The sequence below is a fragment of the Astyanax mexicanus genome, chromosome 4 (assembly GCF_023375975.1).
Source record: "Astyanax mexicanus isolate ESR-SI-001 chromosome 4, AstMex3_surface, whole genome shotgun sequence".
Classification (NCBI taxonomy): domain Eukaryota; kingdom Metazoa; phylum Chordata; class Actinopteri; order Characiformes; family Acestrorhamphidae; genus Astyanax; species Astyanax mexicanus.
Window position 1 is genome coordinate 44,484,559 of NC_064411.1, and position 23,398 is coordinate 44,507,956.

The 23,398-nt window shown below is 36.6% G+C and overlaps 1 protein-coding gene across 1 annotated transcript; it reads left to right on the forward strand.

The window, feature by feature from the left end:
* Positions 1–9,854: 9,854 nt before the first annotated feature.
* meis3 (myeloid ecotropic viral integration site 3) lies at positions 9,855–22,845 on the forward strand. The gene is made up of 13 exons (XM_022679014.2): positions 9,855–9,995; positions 10,451–10,561; positions 14,986–15,125; positions 16,217–16,391; positions 16,481–16,531; positions 16,679–16,729; positions 16,841–16,990; positions 17,806–17,914; positions 18,117–18,262; positions 19,945–20,021; positions 20,362–20,420; positions 20,548–20,634; positions 21,533–22,845. The coding sequence occupies exons 2-13, from the start codon at positions 10,550–10,552 to the stop codon at positions 21,721–21,723; spliced, it is 1,248 nt and encodes a 415-aa protein (XP_022534735.1). The 5' UTR covers positions 9,855–9,995; positions 10,451–10,549; the 3' UTR covers positions 21,724–22,845.
* The last annotated feature ends 553 nt before the right edge of the window (positions 22,846–23,398 follow it).

Sequence of the window (23,398 nt, forward strand, 5' to 3'; positions counted from 1 at the left end):
AATGCCATTTTTTATAAAAAAAAAAAACAAAACTCAATTACATTTCTTACAAAGAAATTAAAATACTAGACATATTGCCTTTACCTGTAAGATTTCATCCTCAGTATGTCTATACACTTCACCCAATGTACCATAAAATTGCTATACCACCATCCATTCTAACAACCATCTATCCCCCTATACTGAGCTCTTTCTGACCTGGTTTGACCTGAATGTAGTGGACTCCATCCACAGTGATGGTGACACGTGAAGAGCTTCCAGCCATTCCATCTGTTTTGACCTGGGAGAGAAAAGTCATCACTGCAGGAAGCCTCACAGACACCTGCTCATCCAATAATTGTGTTAGCTTGGTGTTTGTCACTCAATGCTGTAGTAACAGCGTCCAGTCTTTTGGGGAAGCTTTACACTGAATGTTGGAACATTGCTGTGAAGAGCATTTAGTTGAATGCAGATAAAAAAAACATTCACAAGATTAAATACTGGATTAAAATAAAAATCAGGAAAGCTTAATAGTTTTGCCAGACTGCCATCAACTGCATGGAATGGTTACAATTTCAACAGTAGAGATAATACTAATATCACAGTAGCAATGCTAAGCAAGGCTAGCAATCAGTGCAGTTGTGAAGCTAATGCCATAATAGCAATGCTAATGCTACTATAATGATGCTGAGTGAGGCTGGCAGTCAGCACGATAATAATGCTAGCATTGTTGCGTTGATGATACCACAGTTAGGTTGGAATGCTAATGACATGATAGCAATGCTGAGCAAAGCTAACACACAGTAGCTATGCTAATACTACAGTAGTGATGCTGAAAGTTACTGGCAGCTGGCGAGGTTGCAGTGCTTATGCTATAATAGCAAGACTGGCCGAAGCTATCACAGCAATAGCTATAGCTATAATACTGAAGTAGCAATGCTAAATAAAGAAGGCAGTTAGCATGCTAGTGATGCTAAGTCTACTTCAGTAATGATGGAGATTGTGGCCGGCAGCTGACATGGTTGCAATGCTAATACCATGGTAGGCATTGGTGTTACAATTCTAATGCTGTGATAGCAATGCTGCACAAGGCTAATGCTGAACCAGGCTGATAGCTGGCGAGAAAATGATGCTAACACTGTGATAGCAATGCTGGGAGAGGCCGAAGCTGCAATAGCCTTGCTAATGGCATAGTAGCGATGCTGAACGAGGTCTGCAGCTGCAGTTGGCACAGTTGTGATGCTAACTCAGTAACGCAATAACGATGCTGAAGAAGTTAACAATGCTGCAATAGCAATGCTGTGCAAAGCTAACACTGCAGTAATGATGCTAATACTACAGTAGCGGTTGTGAGTGAGGCAAGAGGGAGTTTTTTTTAGCATTGCGGCTTTTAGCATTTAGCAACCCAGCCTAGCAGTGATGCTTTTATAAAGACTTTTGGATGTTGGCTGCTATATTAATGTTTAAAATACCATATAGAGTTTATCTCATTACTACTGTTTAGTAATTGTGTTTTTGAACAAGATGCAAAGCAAAGCAAACACTTTGGCACTTGGTTTTGAAAATGTTCTCTCTCTCTTTTGTTCCCTCTCTCTCTCTCTCTCTCTCTCTCTCTCTCTCTCTCTCTCTCTCTCTCTTTCTGTCTCTCTCTCTCCTGCCTACCTCTTCTTTTTTCCTCATTCTTTTCCTCTGCCGTTCGCCCAGAGTGACAGGTAGATTAAGGGGCGTGATAGATTCACCTCTTTCTATCTCCCCCTCTCCATCTCCTCCCACACTCCCTCTCTCCCCCTCTCTCTCTCTCTCTCCGTCTGACTCTCTCTCCCTCTCTCTCCCTCTATCTATCACAGGCCGCAGTGTAATTGCGGCTGTGTCGGCCTGGCACTGCAAGCTGCCATCCATCTCCTTAATAACAAACAGTCAGGAAAACGGATGGGGCCTGGGCTCCAAGTTAATCTCCATCTGTAAGGAGACCAGCCGAGGGAGAGAGGCAGAGAGGAGGGGAGGGAGGGAGGGAGAAGAGAAGAGAGAGGGATGGGGAGGAGAAAGATGGAGGGAGAGTCAGAAAGAGAGAGAAGGAGAGGGAGCTAAAGATCAAGGAAGCAAGAGAATGACTTTGTGTGCTGAAGGAGACAGAGACAGGAGCTATGGCTTTTCTAATCCGTCCAAATGAAAAAAAAAAGAGGAAAGAAGGAAAGATAAAAAGACAACCCTCGCAAAAGCAAAGCAAGACAGGCTTTTGGTTGTTTTGGAAGTTTTGGTATTCAAAAATTAACAGAGCCCAAATATTCAACACTTGTGATTGTCTTAAGGTTACAAATATGACCCACCACCATGTTTAACAGCAGAGGAACCCTTCGGAATTATGTTTTTTTTTTTCAGTGACATGTCATCCGTGTTCATATTTCTATATAGGATAATCCAGGCATTAGTCAGTCACTATACAGTCATAACTTATAGTACAAGCTAAAATCAAATTATGTTAACTGGTGATTTTATTTATAATATAGTACAAAACCATTCTTTGAGGAGTAAATATGGCCAGAAGCTTTATCAAGCTGTATAAATGCTTGATAAAAATGTGCATATTTTTCCTTATACATTACAGAATATCAATAAACCAGCAAAGGGATATGGAGAAAATTTAGTGCCAGTTTGAAAGCCTAAGCTGAACATCTGTGACCTTCCATTCCTCCGATAGCACTGCATCAAGAGTCATCATTTAACAATAGCTAATAGAACAACATGGGCAAGGAAATAATTTGGTAAATATTTGTCTAGTACAACAATACAGAGTGACATTTCACTTAAATACCACTTAAAAATGACTCTGAAGCATCTGGGATGCCCACACAGTGGGACTGTATATTTCGGTCAGACCAATCAGTATTCTCGATCTTTTTTGTATGAAATGGAGACCATGTGCTACAGACCAAAGAGGAAAGGACCACCCAGACTGTTGTCAGCAAGTCACTTGTGTCAGTATGCTTCTGTGACGGCAGCATTAATGCTGAATAGTACATTAAAGATTTCCATGGATTGCCATGCATTTTTCAACAATGCAATGCTAAAACACATGCTGAACACATTACAAAGGCAGTAGCCTACTGTGGATGGATGAGGGTATGGATACTAGATTAGCTTGCCTGCAGGTTCTGACCTGCTGATCCCTAATAGCAAATGTGTGGAGAATTCTGAAACAAAAACACATCAACGTCTGCTGTTGCACACCTTAAGGCATTGTTAGAAAAAATAGCAACATTACAAACCGATGCTGTTTTGGAATGTGTTGCCTTTCTGAAATGCATTAAAGAACATACAGCTCTGAAAAAAAATAAGAGACCATTTAAAAATGATAAGTTTCTTCGGTTTTACCAAATTGAAAACCTCTGGAATATTAGCAAGAGGAAGATGGATGATCACAAGCCATCAAACCAAACTGAACTGCTTGAAGTTATCCAAAAGCAGTGTGAGAGCATGCCAATATGAAAACTGTGATTAAAAACCAGAGTTATTTCACCAAATGTTGATTTCTGAACTCTTAAAACTTTATGAATATGAACTTCTTTGCATTATTTGAGGTCTGAAAGCTTTGCATCTTTTTTATTATTTCAGCCATTATTCATTTTCTGCAAATAAATGCTCTTAATAACAATATTTTGATTTGGAATTTGGGAGAAATGTTGTCTGTAGTTTATAGAATAAAACAACAATGTTCATTTTACTTAAACATATACCTATACATAGCAAAATCAGAGAAACTGATTCACAAGTTCTCTCATTGAAGTGGCCTCTTAAATTTTTCATACTGTCTGCAATCAAATAAAAGTCAAAATATATGTAAGAACACTGCATTTTGTATTATAATTGTTTGCATTTTCCATACTATCCCAGCTTAGGGATTGTAATAGTTTGTAATTTAGTAGTTAATTTAGTAGTTCACTGAATGCTAATTTAAATTATATAAATCATTTTTTTCTAGAGTTCGTAGATTACTGATGCAGATAATGCAAATTGAAGGCAAAGCATGTGAGAGATCCCTCAGGATCAGACTGCTAGACTCTCAGTGGTGGAAAAGTTCTAAAATGAAGCGGGAGAGAGGTGATAGTTTGAAAGTGGGAGAAGGGGAGAGGTGAAAGGATATTTATAGACAGAGAGTCAGATGCAGCAGTAATCGGAGGTGTGCTACACCCTCGTAAAAAAAGGCTTCATTGAGCACACTGTCGTTTTACAGGCAGGCTTTGATGTCCCACAGTGCATCGGGGCACGTGGGGGTCATGGTGGCCATTACCAGTTTACAGTCAAGTCAACAGTGTCAAATAGAGTGGGTGGTCAAGGCTATCCAAGCTGAGGGGCTGACAGTGAGCAGACTCAACAGTTTAGCTCTCAAAGGGTGTGTTCCATTTGCATACTAATTACTAATACTAACTAGGTTTTGATTATGAACTATGTAGTTTGTAGCATAGATAAAAGATAACAGTCAAAAGTGTTGAGTATATTCAAATATCCACAATACATTATCAGAAAGTGGTCAGTTTTAAGTGTGTTTATGATGGATACTATCATTAATGTGACATAAAGAAAGAGGAGCTATTCACATCTGTTTTTTATAGTAATAGTAGTAAATAGTAAAAGTAATAAATAGTAATAAATACTCCCAGGAATCAAGCAACAGTAATGGAACTTGGTGGGTAGTCATGCTAGGTTATTGTGGAGTGATTTGTCTTCATTACAGGTGCACTGACAGCCCAACATTATATTAATAAGGGGTCTACTTTTTTCTAAACATGAACACACACTCACACTGTTTTGCTATCTCAACAGGACAATGCTCATCCATACACTGCTGCCATTTCAAGAGCTTGTCTTGAAGACACAGGGGTACCACTTTAAAATAATAGTTATAAAGGCTTTATAAATGGTGTACAATTAGTTTATTAATGCTTACTAATTAGGTTGTAAATGCCTTAAAATCATTAATAATCAGTTATAACACATACGTAGAAAGAGCAACAATATAGATGGCTGTGGGTTCACTATTTGACAAACAACAGGTCATTGTTGCCCTTTCTACGCATCTGTTATAACTGATTATTAATGATTTTTAAGGCATTTACAACCTAATTAGTAACCATTAATAAACTGGTTGTAAACCATTTATAAAGCCTTTATAAAGGTAGTCTTATTTTAAAGTGGTACCGACACAGGTGTTATGCTTATAGCCAGCTACATCGCCAGAACTGAAAAAAAAATTTGGGATACTATTGGTTGCACTATCAACACTCGATCGCTACCACAAAATATGCAGGAACTGGTAAAATATTCAAACTGCATGGGGTGAATTATAAACCATTTTTGCAACTTTCCCTTTGACAATAAGCTCAAAAATACAAATAGTCCAACTCTTTCACACATTATTGAACCTAGAGACGCCTGTCTGTTGGGAAACCACACACACATGTCCTCTTTCATTTACTGTAGCAGTACTCAAAACTCACCACTGGAGCGTGAGTGTGCTAACATCAGCGCGCCCATCATTAAATAAATATGGAATTAATATAAGATGCTAAAAAGGAGCTTTTGATTTTGTACAGATGTCTGGTTGCATGTGATTTAACACAATACCCCTAGCACCTCACTGTCTTGTAGTTTCCCAACGCTCACCTTCTGTCCTGTTGCCCCAGGCATAGCCTAAAGTGAAAGCTGACTTTGGCACAACCACCTTGACATTGAATAGAGAGAGAAAGAGAGAAGAGAGAGAGAGAGAGAGAGAGAGAGAGAGAGAGAGAGAGAAAAGAGAGAGAGGCAGGCAGTGTTGAACTCTCCAGAACAAACATTCACACTCTGACAGTGGTGGGCTAACAGCTAACAGGCACGTAAAAATAAAACCATTCACCATCCCACTGACCCCTTCACACCCACGTCCTAATGGGTTTATTCAGCCACATTAGCGGCCTCCACCTTCAACCCTGGAACACACACTAACAAATAAACAAAGGCCCAATGGGCACAAACCGCAAAATAAAGTTAAATTCTGGCTATGACATCACATGATGTAATCACAACCACTTTTCAATTTAAAAAAAGTAAGATTCACGATTTGATTATCGATTTCATTGATATAATGTTGTAATTTGACCAGAACCCTGGTGTTTTAACCACCCAACCAGCACTTTAGCATTTATTCATGGTTGTAACAATGTTATAGATTAAATCAACTGTGAATGCATGATTTTGAAAGATGAATCAACTTTGATATTGACACATTGTTTCAATATATAGACACAAAATATATAGACTTTAGATTATGTTTACTTTTTTAATTAACTATTAGGTAGAACAAATGTTAAAAAACATTTGCATGATTAAATGGTTTCTTCTGACTAGTTTGTTTGTTTTTGTTTTGTAACACATAATTTTATATATTTGAAGAGGTTTTATGATCAAAATATAATACAATGCTAATACGATCATAACGACCACATTCATAAAACCAATTGAAAGTTAAAAAACTTAAACCTTTTTGTTATCCTTAACCTTTTCACAACTGATTAACAAATAGTGTTGTTTCAAAAATGTTTTTAAAACTACAACTGACAAAATAGTTTTGGCTTTCAATTGTCTAAATGTTGGTACTTATTATAACAACTGTGCCTTAGATAAACATTACACACATAGGTCACAAGACAATCTTGCTAAAGCAGTAATTCTCAAATGTTTTGATTGATATATCAACAGGAACCCAAGGTTCTAAAATATGGGATAAGAAAAGGTTGAGTTTAAAAACACCAATTAATTAAAACCCCACTCTGTTTCTCGTGTATACTTTTGTAGAAAATTATTAAAATGTTAAAAATCAGAACCCAACTAAGGGAAAAATGATTCAAGAGAAATTTCAGTGTGTACGAAGGGAAATATGCTTATAGAAGACAGCACTGCATCAATAACTATCAGGTAACAGTAGCTGACAGAACTGCAAGAACAATGAAACGAAAAATGCCACTTAAAGCTTCACTGTTTTACCTTCTGTGAGGATAACATTTATGCAGAAAGACGACATCTTTTTCAGGGGCATCAAGTATTTTCATCAAGACAGTGCAAAAGCACATGCTGCACACATTAGTAAAAGAGGATATGTGTACTGGATTGGCCTGTCTGCAGTCCTGACCAGTCCACAATAGAGAATGTGCGAAACAGAGTGGTCTGTTTCACACCTTAGAGAGTGTTGGCAGGAAAAAGGGGCCAAAATAGCACCTGAAACATTCCTCGGTGCCAAAAAGTCTTGTTAAAAAGAAATGGCAAAATTTTAATGTGGTAAATGATGTTTTTTCTCTGCTGTCAAACATGGTGGTGAGTCATTTTGACCCTTAAGACAACCCAAATGTAAACGTAAAAAAGTATATTTGAACCATTTATATTGATCATTTGGCCTGAAGTGTTTACACAGTGGAAAAAACAGCTGGAAATGATAAAATATGTGAAATGTTTTAATCTGACAGAAAAAATATTAAGTAACAGCAGCTTACAGATAGTTCCCTGCCCTGGTTCTTCCAAGGTTTTTGACCTATTACACCTGGAAACAGTCCATTAAGGGCAACATTCAAAGGGCCTTGCTCCACTGGCAGCCCTTTGAGCCACTGTTGTTCAGGCCTTTGCACCTATGATCGTGTGTGTGGGGAAGGAGCCTCCCATGGTGTTGAAAGGCTTCGCTTTGCTTGATCCTGAAGTGCTGGAGCCCCCTGGTGCCTCCCAGCAGGCGCCCAGCAAAAGAAACCCTTTCCACTGCCATTGTGCTCCTTAAAGGTAATTTACAACACAAGACGAGGTCCCCCTTTTGCCAGGGAGTTCCTGTGTTTTTGCAATTCACATAGAAACGTTAAGTTACGGCAACCCAAATGTGATCAAATGTGAAAGAAGGTCTGAAATGGAAAAGTTCACAGGCTTCTTTGCTGCAGCGTTAGTGTAAGAGAGGTTCTACAATGCAGCCACAATAGCAAATTGTCATTTATGGTTATTTATAGGGAGCTGTGAATGAGGGGAGGGGACGGAGGAGTTTGTACTGCAAATGTGAAAGTGGATGGATGGCCATATGTTGCTGTCATCAGCTCCACATGTCTTTAATGAGCTGGAATTATGACAAATGGAGCGGTTTGTTTAAAAATAATGAAAGTTTTCTGTATAATTGGGAAAAGGCAGTATGTGGGGGAGTTGGGTGTGATATATATCAATGGTCATTTTTTTTTATTCACTAATAAATAATACGAAATTTCATTATAAATATTGAATTTGTTTTGGATTTACAGTTGATTACTGATGATTTACTGAATGCCATCACTGTCACCCAAAAACCTTGTATCTCCAGACCAGGAATCTCTTTAACGTTCAGTGGAAGTCAAATTAAAAAGATTTTCTTCATTTTAGTCATTTTAATTTTAATTATCATGAAATTTTGACAGAAGCTAGAAATTTCCTGTTTTTAAGTGAACGTTCTGAATATTACTATTATTCATTCCTAGAATGTATTTTATTTTTATTTAACATTTTTGAACATAAACATTTTCTGTTTAATATACAATTTGGTGGGCATATTTCACAAAGTTTACTATGAATGTTTCCGTAACATTAGCTTTGGTACTAGTACAGTTGGTTAGAAATGTTATATTAACATTGTAATGAAAAGCTTTGCTATATCATACAATTTTATAACTTCCTGGTACATTTCTGAAAAGAAAACAGAGACACAAGGTTTTTGCAGGACAGTGACAGTATTGTATATTGTTTTCCTAGTGTTTCTAATGAGCATTTGACCATGAAATTGGGAATGTATGTGCACCATATATTTGTATTTGTTTGTTTGATGGTTTATTGCCTAATATAATATAATTTAATATAATATAAGTGTATTCCAGAAACATATACATGTATGATGTGTGTGTGTGTGTGTTTAACTAATTAGTTGTAGATAAAACACATAAGTATTGGAATTTGTTTTAGAATGTGTTTTGTGCTTTTTTTTTTTTTCTATGATATATCTACAATATACTATAGGAATAGGAATGTCAATAACAAAAAAGATGCAGAGCTTTCAGACCTTAAAACTAGCAAAGAAAACAAGTTCATATTCATCAAGTTTTAAGAGTTCAGTTCAGGTTTTTAATCACAGTTTTCATGCATCTTGGCATGTTCTCCTCCACCAGTCTTACACACTGCTTTTGAATAACTTTATGCTACTCCTGGTGCAGAAATTCAAGCAGTTCAGCTTGGTCTGATTATATTCTACAGGTTTTTAATTTGGTAAAATCAAAGAACTGAAACTTATAAAACATTTGTGTTTTTTTCTAAATCAATAAGAACTTGTTTTCTTTGTATTATTGAGCTCTGCATCTTTTTTTTTCTTTTTTTTTCAGGTATTTCAAATTTTCTGCAAATAAATGCTCTAAATGGCAATATTTTTATTTGGAATTTGGGAGACATGTTGTCCGTATAGTTTAGAGAATAACACAACATTGTTCATTTTACTCGAACATATACCTATTAATAGCAAAATCAGATAAACTGATATTTTTTTCCAGAGTGTACTGTATTTACTGTATTTGTGTGTATGCAGATATACGTGCATGCACTGTATCTTCCTATGTGTGTGTGTGTGTATTTACGCGCGCGAGGCGGGCCTCTCCGCGTTTGTGATGCGCGAGCGCGTGCGATAAGGGAAAGGGGGGCTGAGTAGAGGGGGGAGATGTAGGAGTAGGAGGAGGGCTGGCTTGGGGAGGGGGTGAGAGACCCCGTCGCGTTCTGACCCCCGAAAACAACCCTCTCTCTCTCTCTCTCTCTCTCTCTCTCTCTCTCTCTCTCTCCCTCTCTCTCCCCCTCTCTCTCTTTAAAGCTGCACCGCTGATCTCGCGGGGCCACATTCATTCGGTCTATGGACATCGCGAGAGCGGCCCGGTCAGCAGAGCGCGCGCTGGTGGTATTGGCATCGCTATCGGCCTGAGAGGAGCGCGAGAGGCGTCTGCAGTACGGTACGGTTTCCTCATAGCTATCCTAACCTGTATATATCTGCTGTTTCTGCTGTGTGCACCTCCACCCTGCGGTCTGAGAGCTGCTCCTCACCCACACTGAGGTCCAGCTCTGGGGCTCTGAGGCTCTGGGGCTCTGTTGACCTGCTGCTGCTGCTGCTGTGTGTGTGTGTGTGTGTGTGTGGATGATGGGCAGCGTGTAGTCAGTGTAGTACAATGACTCTAAATAGCGCGTGCAGTGCAGAGTAGCTGTGTTTTGGTTTGTGCTGCTGTGCAGGATGCATTAGCTATTTCTGTTAAAACAGGCCAAATCTGGCCTGCACGAGCTAACCTATCTAGTCGTGCACCGTCCTGATCAATACTACTATCAGTTAATAATTAACTACAGCCTGTATTTAAATGCAGCAGTGTGTTAATTTAATGTTGCATGTGTGTGTCTGTGTTTGTGTGCTTCACAGACATAGTGATCGTGGAGACAGGCTGCTACTGCTGCTGCTGCTGCTCATCTGCCCCGGATCGCCGGACAGCCCCGTGTGTGTCTCCCTCCCCCGTGGCGCATGGAGAAAAGGGTAAATTGGCGTTTTCTGCTCCTGTATTTCCTTGTTGTTTTGCCCGCTAACCAGCTGTCCACCTGCGCTTCTCTGGACAGTGGGGATGAAGCGTCCAGCTGCAGTTAAAGGGGAATTACAGCTTTATATACTAAGCTACAATGTAAACAGTGTCAGAGTCAGAGTTGGTAAGTGTAACGTTTAGCACTTTCATTTTCAAAATGTTTCAAGCTAAATGAATAAAAAAGAAAGAAAGAAAAATGAGTGTAAAACTTAATTATTTCATGTTTCCATTCGGTATAGTGCAAAAAAAGAGTTCGGGTTTTATCCAAGTTTTCAATTTTCTAGTTTTTAGCATTTTAGCATTTTCCAAGCATGATTTGCTCAGCACTGTAAAAGGCTGATTAATAGGATCAACATAATATATTTTCTAACACAATATATTTATTAGATTTGGCCGATACAGTATAATTTGGACATCAATATGAACACTCTAAAAGCCACCGAATTGAGAATGCTCACAAATGAAAATATTAAAATATTTTGCTAATGAATGTAAAGCGCCATGTAATGAACGTCTGTCAGTGACAGATGCTGTACATAATGTATATTGAAATAGCAGAAATGTAAGTGTTTAAAAATCATTTTACCATTATTTAACCATTGGTAATTGCAATATATATATATATATATATATATATATATATATATATATATATATATGCTGTATATTAATACAGAGTATTGAGAGTATAATATATTGATAGTTCTGTAGAGGTAATAATCTAAATATGCTCAGGAAAATAGTAGTACAGTAGCGCAGTACTAGAGAGCTCCAAGTTACAAGTTACATCCATAAACGCCCAAATTTCAAGAAAAAATTAAAAAGTTAATCTTCTCACGATTTTCAAAAATTTTCAGTTTTGTATTTTGCAACTCAAATAAATTAAATTTTCTGTTTGTTTGTTTTTTCATATGACCTCAAATGGTAAGAAAATTTAACCGATAAATGTTAAACTGCTCAGAGTGGGTTTGAATGGTGTGAAATGCTCAGTTTTGGAGAAACTTGCTGAGTCAGAATTATTATCCTCACTGGTGGCGGAGCTATTTTACATTGCTATTTTAAACCCTTATTACAAGTAGGGTTTGGGTTATTGTTTTTATTATTATTGTTGTTGTTTTGTTATTATAATTATAGATCATTGCTGTTATTATTGTTTGTTGGTTATGGTTAAGCTTTATATAACTGCCTATATTGTAAATATCCTGATCGTATGAAAAAAGTGGGGGCTTGATAAGGATGCAAAATTTTGTATTTATTATTACTTATTTTTGTGTGTGAGGCCCGCTTAAAAGCTCCTTAGGTTCCCAGGGTGTCCCTTTTCATATAATTAAAAAATGTTTTTACACTTGTTCCATGATGACTGAGTAGCAGTGAATTGCAGAGTTGCAGACACTTATTGGTTGTTTACAGTAGTTCTGGTTCTGAGGTCAGGTTTTGGCTTTGAAATATAGCCCATCACGTTCAGGGTGTTGTATGGGAAAATAGTACCAAGCTAGTTAGCTAATTTGTTCTGTGTTCACTATGTTCAATATTCACCCTCTGTTTTAATTTTTTCAATGTTATTTAGCCTTCGCTTGTACCGAATTTGCTAATTGCACAATGCAAAAACAGTACAGGGTTTAAAAAAAAAAGAAAAAAGATATGTACCTAATGTCTATTATTCTATAATAGGCACTCAATAGTCTTTTGTTGATGGTGCTTTTTGATGAAAAGGAAATTAAGCAAGAAAAGTTGGGATTTATAGAGGTCATTCTGAATTGACATTTTATGCATGAATATGGCTTAGTTACGTGGAAATTCTGAAATAACTGGCCGGAATGGTTCTGTTCACTGAAATACATTGATATTTTATATGTTAAACAAATAAAAATCTAGTATCATCAGTATCAGTATTTATTATGTCTTAAAAAAGTCATACAAGTGAGTAAATCAATTTAATTAAATAAGATAAAATACAATTATAATTATTAATGTTAAATAGTAACTTATATTGGTCTACTAGGAATTTATCACAATGAGTGAATTAATCACTTATTTAATACTTTGGATTCTCTTGTTCAATAATATATGATGTTTTAAACATGTAAATACATTTCTGTCAGCAATAAGGGAGGCTATTTTCACAGCGAACAAAAATGTAAAGATGCTGTAAATAATGTATATTTAAATAGCAGTAGTGTGTTTAGCCTACTATCACCTACTACTGTAAATCAATACTGAGTACTGTTATGTTCACTAATATAGTGATAGTTCTGTAGAGGTAATAATCTAAATATGCTCAGGAATATAGTAATACAGTAGTGCACTACAGTAGCACAGTACCAGCTAGCTGCAAGTTACGCCCTGCTGCCTCTTTCAGTCCACCTAAAGTAAAACGGCACCGCCATGCAGATCCGAGTCAAAACAATTCCCACTTTCTTCCCAGAACGAGTGGGAATATCTCCCTATTACTCGTCGAGACCCTTAAATGTGGGCCAGTCGTCACATGCACAAACAGGAGGAGAAATCATGTGAACAAACATGTGGAGGAGCAGAGAGGAGCAGAGCAGGCTAGCACCATAAAGTAGGTCACAGCTCGGGCTGGAGTGGAGCTCTAACAGCTCTAACAGCTCCCTGTGGCTCATTGCTTCTTAATGGAGGCCTAAACAGAGATGATAATTCTAATATATCACCATATTACCAATCTCAAATAGACCTTTATCCTCCATCTATCTCATTGAGCAGAACGGCTAGTGGTTATTATTATGGTGCGATATAGCTAGACCGCCATGTAATCGCTTATAGCTCTGCAGTTAAGAGACTGATAGGCTAATGAGTTTAGATTAAAAGGATTTTTAACTTGAGTAAAATAATGAAAATGATGAAGTAATGTCAGACAAGAACATTTCGCAATTTGCTATAGATGGCTGTAACCTTTATATATGACCGATATCTGTTAAATCTTTGTTTTGGAGATTTAATTTTCTTAATTTTTTTTATAATTGTGTTTGTGAAACATTGTAAAATATATGTTTCACTCTGCAAGACTTTAATCTTAGGGAAACATTTTGTTGTGTGAAAATTGCTCATTGGGTGTTAAGGTAAGCGCTGTTCTGCGACAGTGAAGACTAAAACTGCATTATTTTGTAGAGCATGGCTGTGGTGTGTGTTAATGTGATTGCAATTACTGCAATTTGTCATCAATTTGGCAAGTGTCAGAGTCTGCATATAGCAGATCGGTATCCCATCAATTAAGCTAAAGCAGTAAATATTAGAATCTGTTCAGCATGTTTTACTGGTGGTGGTCATTAACTGGAACAGTAGTGGTGGATCTGGTTCTGTCTCATTTATATATCTTCAAGACCGGTGACTTACTGGGTTTTAGTGTGTGTACTATCCTCTGTTATTAAGCAATTTTTATTTTTTAGTTGAATTTTAGTGTCTGCTACTTATTTTATTTTATTTATTTTTTTGCAAAAGAAGTGGCTAAACTTCTCCTGATCTTTTCTCTAAAGTAAATATGTTATTTGATGTTTAAAGAAATAGGATTGCTTCAAAAAATAGCTTTTTACAATTAGTAATATCTTTATTTTGACTGAATGTGAATCATTTTCATATATTTTATAATGTGCACAATTTAATATAAATGTTTTAAATTTGGGATGTAAAAAAAAAAATACAATTCCCTTTACATTTGCTCTACATTTACAGCTCTCTCAGGCAGTTATAAGAAAAGAGCAGAGCCCCTATCAACAGCCTCTTCCTTCTGTAGATCAAACGTCCTGATCTAGGGCCAGATCTATGTCTTAAGTCAGCTAATAAGAACTTCTGAAGGCCGTAATTAGATTATTTTGAGGATGATATAATAAACCAGTTGTGCAGATGTCAGATTACTTGCTGTGTTGTATGCCATCTGCTTTAAAAAAAATATATATATATATTACAAGCATATTTATATATACATTTTATTTAAATCCAGCTCATTTCAATGCAGCTCATTTAATACAGTAATGGTGAGTATAAAGAGGCCAAATTGAGCTCAGAGGATTTTCTGCCCATTTGTTGTGTGATTAGGGTTCATGTTTATAAGGCGAGGGAGCTTCTTGTGTTTTTCTTTCTGGTTTAAGCAGGTTTTTTTTCTGCATGTCCCACAGTGAGTGTCGCTCAGCGCGTGCAAAAATCGTACATCAAACGCTGTCTGTTGCCAGTGTTTATTAAGGAGGAGTGAAAATTAGCTGCAACTTCAAACAGTCTTTCAGTTCCTTTCACACACACACATAAACACACACTCGTACTCGTTTATGCGCATCCCACACATCCCACCATTTTTGTGTTTTTATTTACTGTTGCTGTGTATCATTCATTTACTAATTCTCTGTCTCTCTCTCTCTTTTTCTCCCAGTATGAAGAGCTGGTGCAGTACCCAGGGTCTGACATTATGCCTGTGGGGGGGTACGGAGAGGCGATGAGGTCCTTGCCCCCACATCACTACGGCCATACTGTACCTGACTCGCTTAAACACCACCGCGATCAGATCTATGGGTGAGTCACACATACTGTACATATACATATATATACAGCTCTGGAACAAAATAGGAGACCGCTTTAAAATGATAAATTTCTTTGATTTTACCAAATTGAAAACCTCTGGAATATAATGAAGAGGAAGATGGATGATCACAAGCCATCAAACCAAGCTGAACTGCTTGAATTTTTTGCACCAGGAGTAAAGGCATAAATTATCCAAAAGCAGTGTGTAAGACTGGTGGAGGAGAACGTGATGCCAAGATGCATGAAAACTGTGATTAAAAACGTGGGTATTCCACCAAATATTGATTTCTAAACTCTTAAAATTTTATGAATACGAACTTGTTTTCTTTGTGTTATTTGAGGTCGGAATGCTCTGCAGCTATTTCTCAATTTCTGCCCTAAATGACAATATTTTTATTTGGAATTTGGGAGAAATTTTATCTGTAATTTATAGAATAAAACAAAACAACAATGTCCATTTTACTCAAACACAAACCTATAAATAGCAAAATCAGAGAAACTGATTCAGAAACCAACACTTGTATAAGTTGTGAGGTGTTATCTTGTGAGTAAGGTAAAACACTGGATTGCATGCTCCATTCCATTTCTTGTAAATAGATGTGTGGGTATTTAACATTCCTCGATCCACAATGTCCACAATACTCCCCATTCAATTCAATGCGGGAGGCCCCAAACTCATATCCTGCTGTTCAGTGTACAATTTTTTAGCTTCTATGATCAATGCCAAAAGTCATAGGACAAGATAGGATAGGACTAGGATAGGACTAGTCCTGTGTCTTGTGACATTTGGCATACACACTACCGATCACACACACACACATACAAACCAGTATATAATCTTTGCTACTGGTGTAACAATGACCTCATTGAAGCACCATGCCGCCTTTGTTGTTGGGTACACTACAGTAGTTGCCTAATGAGCATGTGCCCACATTCAGTGATAATTAGACAATTTACATTACTATGGAAATGCATTTTATTGTTTTTTTTTAATCAGAATAATATTACAATAATAAAAGGCCACTGAAGTATGATTTATATTTGTACTCATTCGTATGCTTGCTTGCTTATTATGTGTGTAGCCATCCACTGTTTCCACTCCTGGCTCTGGTGTTCGAGAAGTGTGAACTGGCCACCTGCTCACCACGTGACTCCACATCCCTCTCAAACCCCTCCCATCTTTCTGGAATGACCAGCCACAGCGATGTTTGCTCGTCGGACTCGTTTAACGAAGATATTGCAGCCTTTGCAAAACAGGTGACTGACAATTCCAATAGTAGAGAAGCAGCAAATAATACATATAGAGAGAACATTTTTATTTATATCAGTGTTTCCTGTTATTTCAGATCCGTTCAGAAAAACCCATCTTTTCATCAAATCCAGAACTGGACAATTTGGTAAGACACTTTTTTTTATATATTTACAAACAAACAATGGGCATGGGTACCATTTACTATTGTACTATTAAAATAATAAGACATGTTTAAATATAAGTCATAATATATTATTATAGCTAATAATATTGTAATTGTATGTTTTCCCAGATGATCCAGGCAATCCAAGTATTACGTTTTCACCTGCTAGAGCTAGAAAAGGTAAGCCTCATTCTAGATTACATACATTACATTACATACATCCTGCTTCTTTAGTATCTTAATTTTAATATTTGTTTGTTAATAACTTTCTGTCTTCTGTTTCTGCTGTAGGTCCATGATCTGTGTGATAATTTCTGCCATCGCTACATCACCTGTCTTAAGGGCAAGATGCCCACTGATTTGGTGCTAGAGGACCGGGAAGGAGGCTCCAAATCTGATATGGAAGACTTCAGCGGTTCCTGTACGAGCCTGTCAGAACAGGTGAGTTACTGAGCTTTTAGAAAGAGAATTTTAAATATTTTGAAAATGTTTGAATATCGTGAATTATATTATTCCCTGAAATATTGTACCACATCACCCACCTCTAATTATCAAATCAGAAAATTCACACTGTTCTTGTTTCCCATAATATATCTACTAAAGACAGATTATATCTGTCCAGTATCATTTATTTTACTTTAATCCTGGATATATGGAGATTTTTGGAGAGCATTATTATTAGTATCATGACATTCTGGATCAATGACTTCTGGTGTGCAATATGTATGCAATAAAAAAATAATTGTAATTTTGTTGCAGTAGTGTGACCTTGAAATATTTTTTTTTAATTCAGTGTTTTTCATATTGACAATAGTATTGATATTGCAAAAATACCATTAAAAATTTTGTGATATTATTTTGGGGCCGTATCACACTTCCGTAAATAATACTATGTAATAAATGTTATTAATATTACTTTTACATATACTGTCAATGTTAAATATATTAAATCCTCCTGTAATTGAAGAACCTACAGTCAATTTAGTGGCACACATTTTCTTTACAAAGAAAACCCTACCTGTGACCTTTTAAAAAAAACACTGCATTAAAAGTGAATATCACTACAGAATATCGAGAGATATTCTATATAAATATAGACAATAAGTGCTGTGAGCCCTCCCCTGATCCTGTCCATTGAAACACATTAAAAAAGCTAATTGAATTGAATCCCTCTCATGTGAGGTGGTTTGATTGTACACGGCAGAAAAGTTAGTATCCAGCTCTTCATGTGATTGTCGCTATTTCTCTTAATCTAGAATCAGTCTTGGTTGCGAGACACAGATGACTGTGTGTCTACCCCCTCAGGCACCCCCAGTGCTTCCTGTGGACTCAACACGCACAGCGCAGAGAACTGCAGCGATGCCGGTACCTACAGCACACACACATTGAAAAACACTGCAATCAAATACACTAAAAGGCAAAATTATGAATATAAAAATACATACATTTCTTTTTTTCTCTGTATTAAAACTTTTTCAAAAATAGCAAATATTTTCCTTTGCCATTTTTTGATTGTGATTAAAGATAGATGTCTAAATAAGCATTAATTCCTTTACTTTCATTGCAGGAGATGGACTGGACGGAGCTGTAGCGTCTCCCAGCACAGGAGAGGAGGACGAGTCGGACCGAGACAGGAGAAGCAACAAGAAAAGAGGGATTTTCCCCAAAGTAGCAACCAACATCATGAGAGCATGGCTCTTCCAGCATTTATCGGTAAGAGAAACAAAGAGGCAGAAAAAAGACTTGCATAAACAGCCTTACAGTACTGAAAGACATGTGAAAATCTGTACTCTGTGTTTTAAACAGCTTCATTCAGCTGAATTGTAAGTGATTCACTGTAATAACAGGTTTCATTTATTTAAAAAATACTGTATCTAAAAATATAGTATATGAAAACAGTACAGACTGAGATCAAAAGAAAGCAAATTGATGCTGATGAAATATATATTTTATTCATGTGGAGGCTACAAAACATTAAACACAGCCTATTTTGGGCGTCTGATGTGAAGAATTTGGTAGAACATTAGCGAGTGAAAACGATGCAGTGGATTAGCCATCTCGAGTCAGTAGGTGTGAAATCTGGATGTTATGAACTTGCTGCAGGGGAATATTGCCTTGCTGAACGGATCTGAAATGAGATGTGCCAGTGCGGTACAGTAACGAGCATATGGTAATTAGTCGCTAATGAAGCTGCTGTAATTACACACAGAATTGAACTCCACCACGGTGACTATAAATAAAGAGGGGAGAGACAGTGTGTGAGTAGCGTTGTAGTCTTAGGCCTGCTTAATTTCCAAGGGTTAATCATTATCGAAATTTAGATTTTAATTATCTTTAGAGTGTTTTTACATGTGGGTGAGCAATATGAAGTAACTGTGAATCACACAGTATTTTACAATTACAACTGAAAAAAAAAATTATATTTTTTGTTTTTCAACTACACTATTCAACCAGCCATTCAAAGTTTTATTAAACAAAATTAGTCCTACGGCCAGTTTTAATACTCCTGTACTTACAGCTCTGGGAATAAATAAGACCACTTCAGTTTCTGAATTAGTTTCTCTTATTTTACTATTTATAGGTTTATATTTGAGTAAAATGAATATTGTTTCTTCATTCTACAAACTACGGATAACATTTCTCCCAAATTCCAAATATGAATATTGCATTTATTTGCAGAAAATGAGAAATGGCTGAAATATCCCAAATAATGCACAGAAAACAGGTTCATATTCATAAAGTTTTTAAGAGTTCAGAAATCAATATTTGGTGGAATAACCCTGGTTTTTAATCACAGTTTTCATGCATCTTGGCGTGTTCTCCTCCACCAGTCTTACACACTGCTTTTGGACATTTTTATACCACTCCTGGTGCAAAAAAAATTAAGCAGTTCAGCTTGGTTTGATGGCTCGTGATCAATCCATCTTTCTCTTGATTTTATTTTAGAGGTTTTCAATTTGGTAAAATCAGAGAAAGAAATTCATATTTTTTAAGTGGTTTCCAGAGCTGTATATACCAGTATTTAACATTCAGAATATTTATATGCCAAAAAACAGCAGACAACATTCACTTACAAAATAAATTAGTTACATTTTATTACAGTTTTAACTGCAGTTCAAACAATTTACAAAGGATACCATTTGATAAATAGATTTACCGGTAAATGTTTTAGTCTTCCATGCACACATTTTTAAAGTTTATCAAAACTTAAGTAAAATAAAATGTCATCCTAATAATCTATAGACCAATAATAATAGGTAGCATGTAGCCCAATTTAATAAGCTAAGTTTCTTATTTTACAAAACAATATATACACATTTATTGCAGCAGTCATATTTATTAAGCAGGGTACCTTTCTATCCTTTTAAAACACAACTCCTTTTATTCTATCTCAGCATCCATATCCATCCGAAGAACAGAAAAAACAACTCGCTCAAGACACAGGCCTCACCATTCTCCAGGTCAACAATTGGTAAGTAGAAATATTCATGGTCTTTTTTAACAGTGGTCATCAATTTACATTTACCCAATCAATGCCAATCAATACATTACCGCACCACAATCAATATTCATTTACTTGCAATGAGGATTTATGTTGGGCTGTGAAAAGGTTCATTATGTCTGTGTTTGTATATTTATCTGTTTAATAGCATGTTTGTCGGGGTTTATCAGGGCATGCATTCTTCTTTTTCAAGTTTTAGTTACATTTATGTGCTGCTACAGTTTTACCTCTAGATATTATTTAGCAGTTTAGTACATTGTATTGTATATTTTCCTCTGTGTGATGTTCTGTGTGTTCTTTCTTTGATCAGGTTTATAAACGCCAGACGCAGAATAGTCCAGCCCATGATTGACCAGTCAAATCGCTCAGGTAAACAATTATTTTAGTATCTTTTTTGATTAACAGGGTTTATATATTTCACCTGTGTTTAATTGTACAGCAGTGTGTTTGTTAAAATTCATCATTAATGTTTGTGTGTGTGTTTATGTTTACACAGGTCAAGGTGCCCCATACAGTCCAGAGGGTGCAACATTAGGAGGTTATGGATTAGAGGGTCAAGCTCACTTAGGCCTTAGGACAGCAGGTAAACACTATATGAATACTATAGACTTAATCAAGCTACAGTTAAATAAGTCATACACTATAGCTTTTATTAAAAATATCAGAACATGCACAGCCTTTATTGTCAATATATTGTTGGACAACAAACACAAACTTTCTAAAGGAAGTCAATGTAAAAAGATTTTATAGATTTTTGTCTCTTTGGAGCATTTCTATTGGTTCATTCATTGTTCATTCAACTATTTTTTTATTAAAACAACTATTTTTCTTAAAACAACATACTATACAATGAAATGCAAGAATTTGATCACATTGAATTCTGATTATTTCTGTTATGTTATTTGGCAATTCTAATCTGTTATTACAGATCTACATTGTTTTTTTATGTTTATTATTATCAATATTAAGTAGAAAGTTATTTAATGAAAAGGACTGTATCTTATATTATTATACACACTATTTAACAATATATGTACAGCTCTGGAAAGAAAATAAGAGACCTCTTAAAAATGATGAGTTTCTTTGAATATACCAAATTAAAAACCTCTGGAAGTAATATAATACAGGAAATTGACAAATTATAAACAAGAGGAAGATGGATGATCACAAGCCATTGAACCAAACTGAACTGCTTGAATTTCTGCACAAGGAGCAGCATAAAGTTATCCAAAAGCAGTGTGTAAGACTGGTGGAGAAGAACATGCCAAGATGCACGAAAACTGTGATTTAAAACCAGGGTTATTCCACTAAATATTGATTTCTGAACTTTTAAAACTTTATGAATAGGAATTTGTTTTCATTGCATTATTTGAGGTCTGAAAGCTCTGCATCGTTTTTGTTATTTCAGCCATTTCTCATATATGTATTAATAAAGTAATAAATGATAGTTTTTACTCATTTGACTTATTTTACTCTTGCAGGTCTTCAGGGAATGCCATCTCTGTCTGCTGACTACCCTGGGGCGCTCCTACCCCAACCGGGTTACACCCACGCCACTCCGTCTCTGCACCCGTACCCCGCACCCCACCCCGCCATGCTACTGCACCCACCTCCCCATCCCCATTCTGCTGAACCTCTTATTGGACAAAGCCTCGACATCCACGCCCACTGAGAATGGGGGAGGGGAAGAGGACACACAAACAGGAGGAGCATAAGAAGGCGGTGCCGACGTGCTCTCAGAGCACTGGTTTCACCTTGGCGACACGGTGCACAGTTCTGATGCACTCACAGTATCATTCTTCAGTGAGACACCTCTGCACCCTTTATAATCACTGTGTCTTAAACCCAGCGACACAAAACCTCCTGTATATCAGACTCTACATTACAAACTGAAAGACGATGCCTGAATGACAGCGCTGCATTATTATCTCACTTGCCATGACATCATCGTCATGAAAGAACTGAAGCTTTTCTTTCTATTTTGCACGTTACACATAAAAAACCTTCCGCTCGATCAGCTTACACCCACGTCTTCCTATGGCCTTTGGGGTGACCTGAGCTCTCTCCCGAGTCCCTGAACTAAACTCTGGGGCCTTCAGGGCCTCGCCTGCCTTGCCCAGAACCTCTTCTTCAGGAACACCAACAGAGGAGCATGCCAGACGTCTGCAGTCTGGTGCCTTCACAACTGTACCAAATAGTCCTGCAACAGTCTTCTACAACCAGTGCTTCTGCCAAGCCTCTCCTCAAGCCCAAAGACTTCCTCACTGCTGGATGCGTTCAATAAAATATAGAGTTTGAATGAGCTTCTGAGCTACGGACCAATCCTAGTCTTCCCACACAGATGGCAGATCAGTTCCTTGTCTTAGCTCTATCGTCATTATATCACTTGTCATCAATTCATCATATTTAATTTAAGTTTTTTTATGTTGAATCTATTTTTGTATTTATGTATTTCAAAGACTCAATCTCACCAAACCTTGAGTTGATGTTAATCTTCAGTTTTTTGAAGCTTTTATTAATGTTAGCCCTGTCCAGGTCCTAAACAAGCACATTTTTCGTTTGCTTTGTAGGATCCGACTCTTGTGTCAGTGCTTTCTCTCTGTTCATCACAAATAAACTGTATTGAGTATGTTTTTTTCATAAAAACAGTTCTAACAGTCTTCACAGTTTCACAACTACAACTGTCTGTGTTGGATCAATTGTGTTTCTGACAGAGAGTGACAGAGGCTTTGTGTTTTTCTTTGTTTTTGAACAACTAAACTAAAATTTGGAAGCTATGACTTTCTGTTTTTGACATCATGTGTCTTTCATCTTTGCATTAAAACAGTATTGATAAACCGTAAGATGATAATATTTATAATGATGATGGAATGATAATATTGACAGTTACTATACTAAACCAATTTCTAAAGAACATATGGGCTCAAATTTCTTTCTTCAATATAACTTAAAAAAGTCACATCAGATGAAATGACCTGCTTCTAATCTGGTTTAATATGGTTTATTTGCCTTTCCACACATTAACTTAACTCTCCTTTTTTCTTAAAACAGTGAGTGATCAGTAATCCATAGAAAGATCACACGCACTAGAACATAACAGAGGCATAAACTTAAACAGTAAAAACTCACAAATTAAATTAATTAACACATTTATACACGGACACGTCAAAAGTCTTGGAATAGCAGTATCCAAATTAATTATAAAGTGTTGGCTCAGATGTGGATAAAAAGGTGTGGAACATCCAAAACTACATAAGTTGTGAGTTGCTATCTTGTAAGTGAGGCTGAACACTGGACAGCAAGTTTTTTAAATTTATTATATCGTATTATATACTGCATATCCCAAA

Coding starts and splice junctions, on each gene's coding strand:
- meis3 (XM_022679014.2), top strand. Junction 18,263..19,944: donor GGCTCTTCCAGCATTTATCG/GTAAGAGAAACA, acceptor ATTCTATCTCAG/CATCCATATCCATCCGAAGA. Junction 20,022..20,361: donor ATTCTCCAGGTCAACAATTG/GTAAGTAGAAAT, acceptor TTCTTTGATCAG/GTTTATAAACGCCAGACGCA.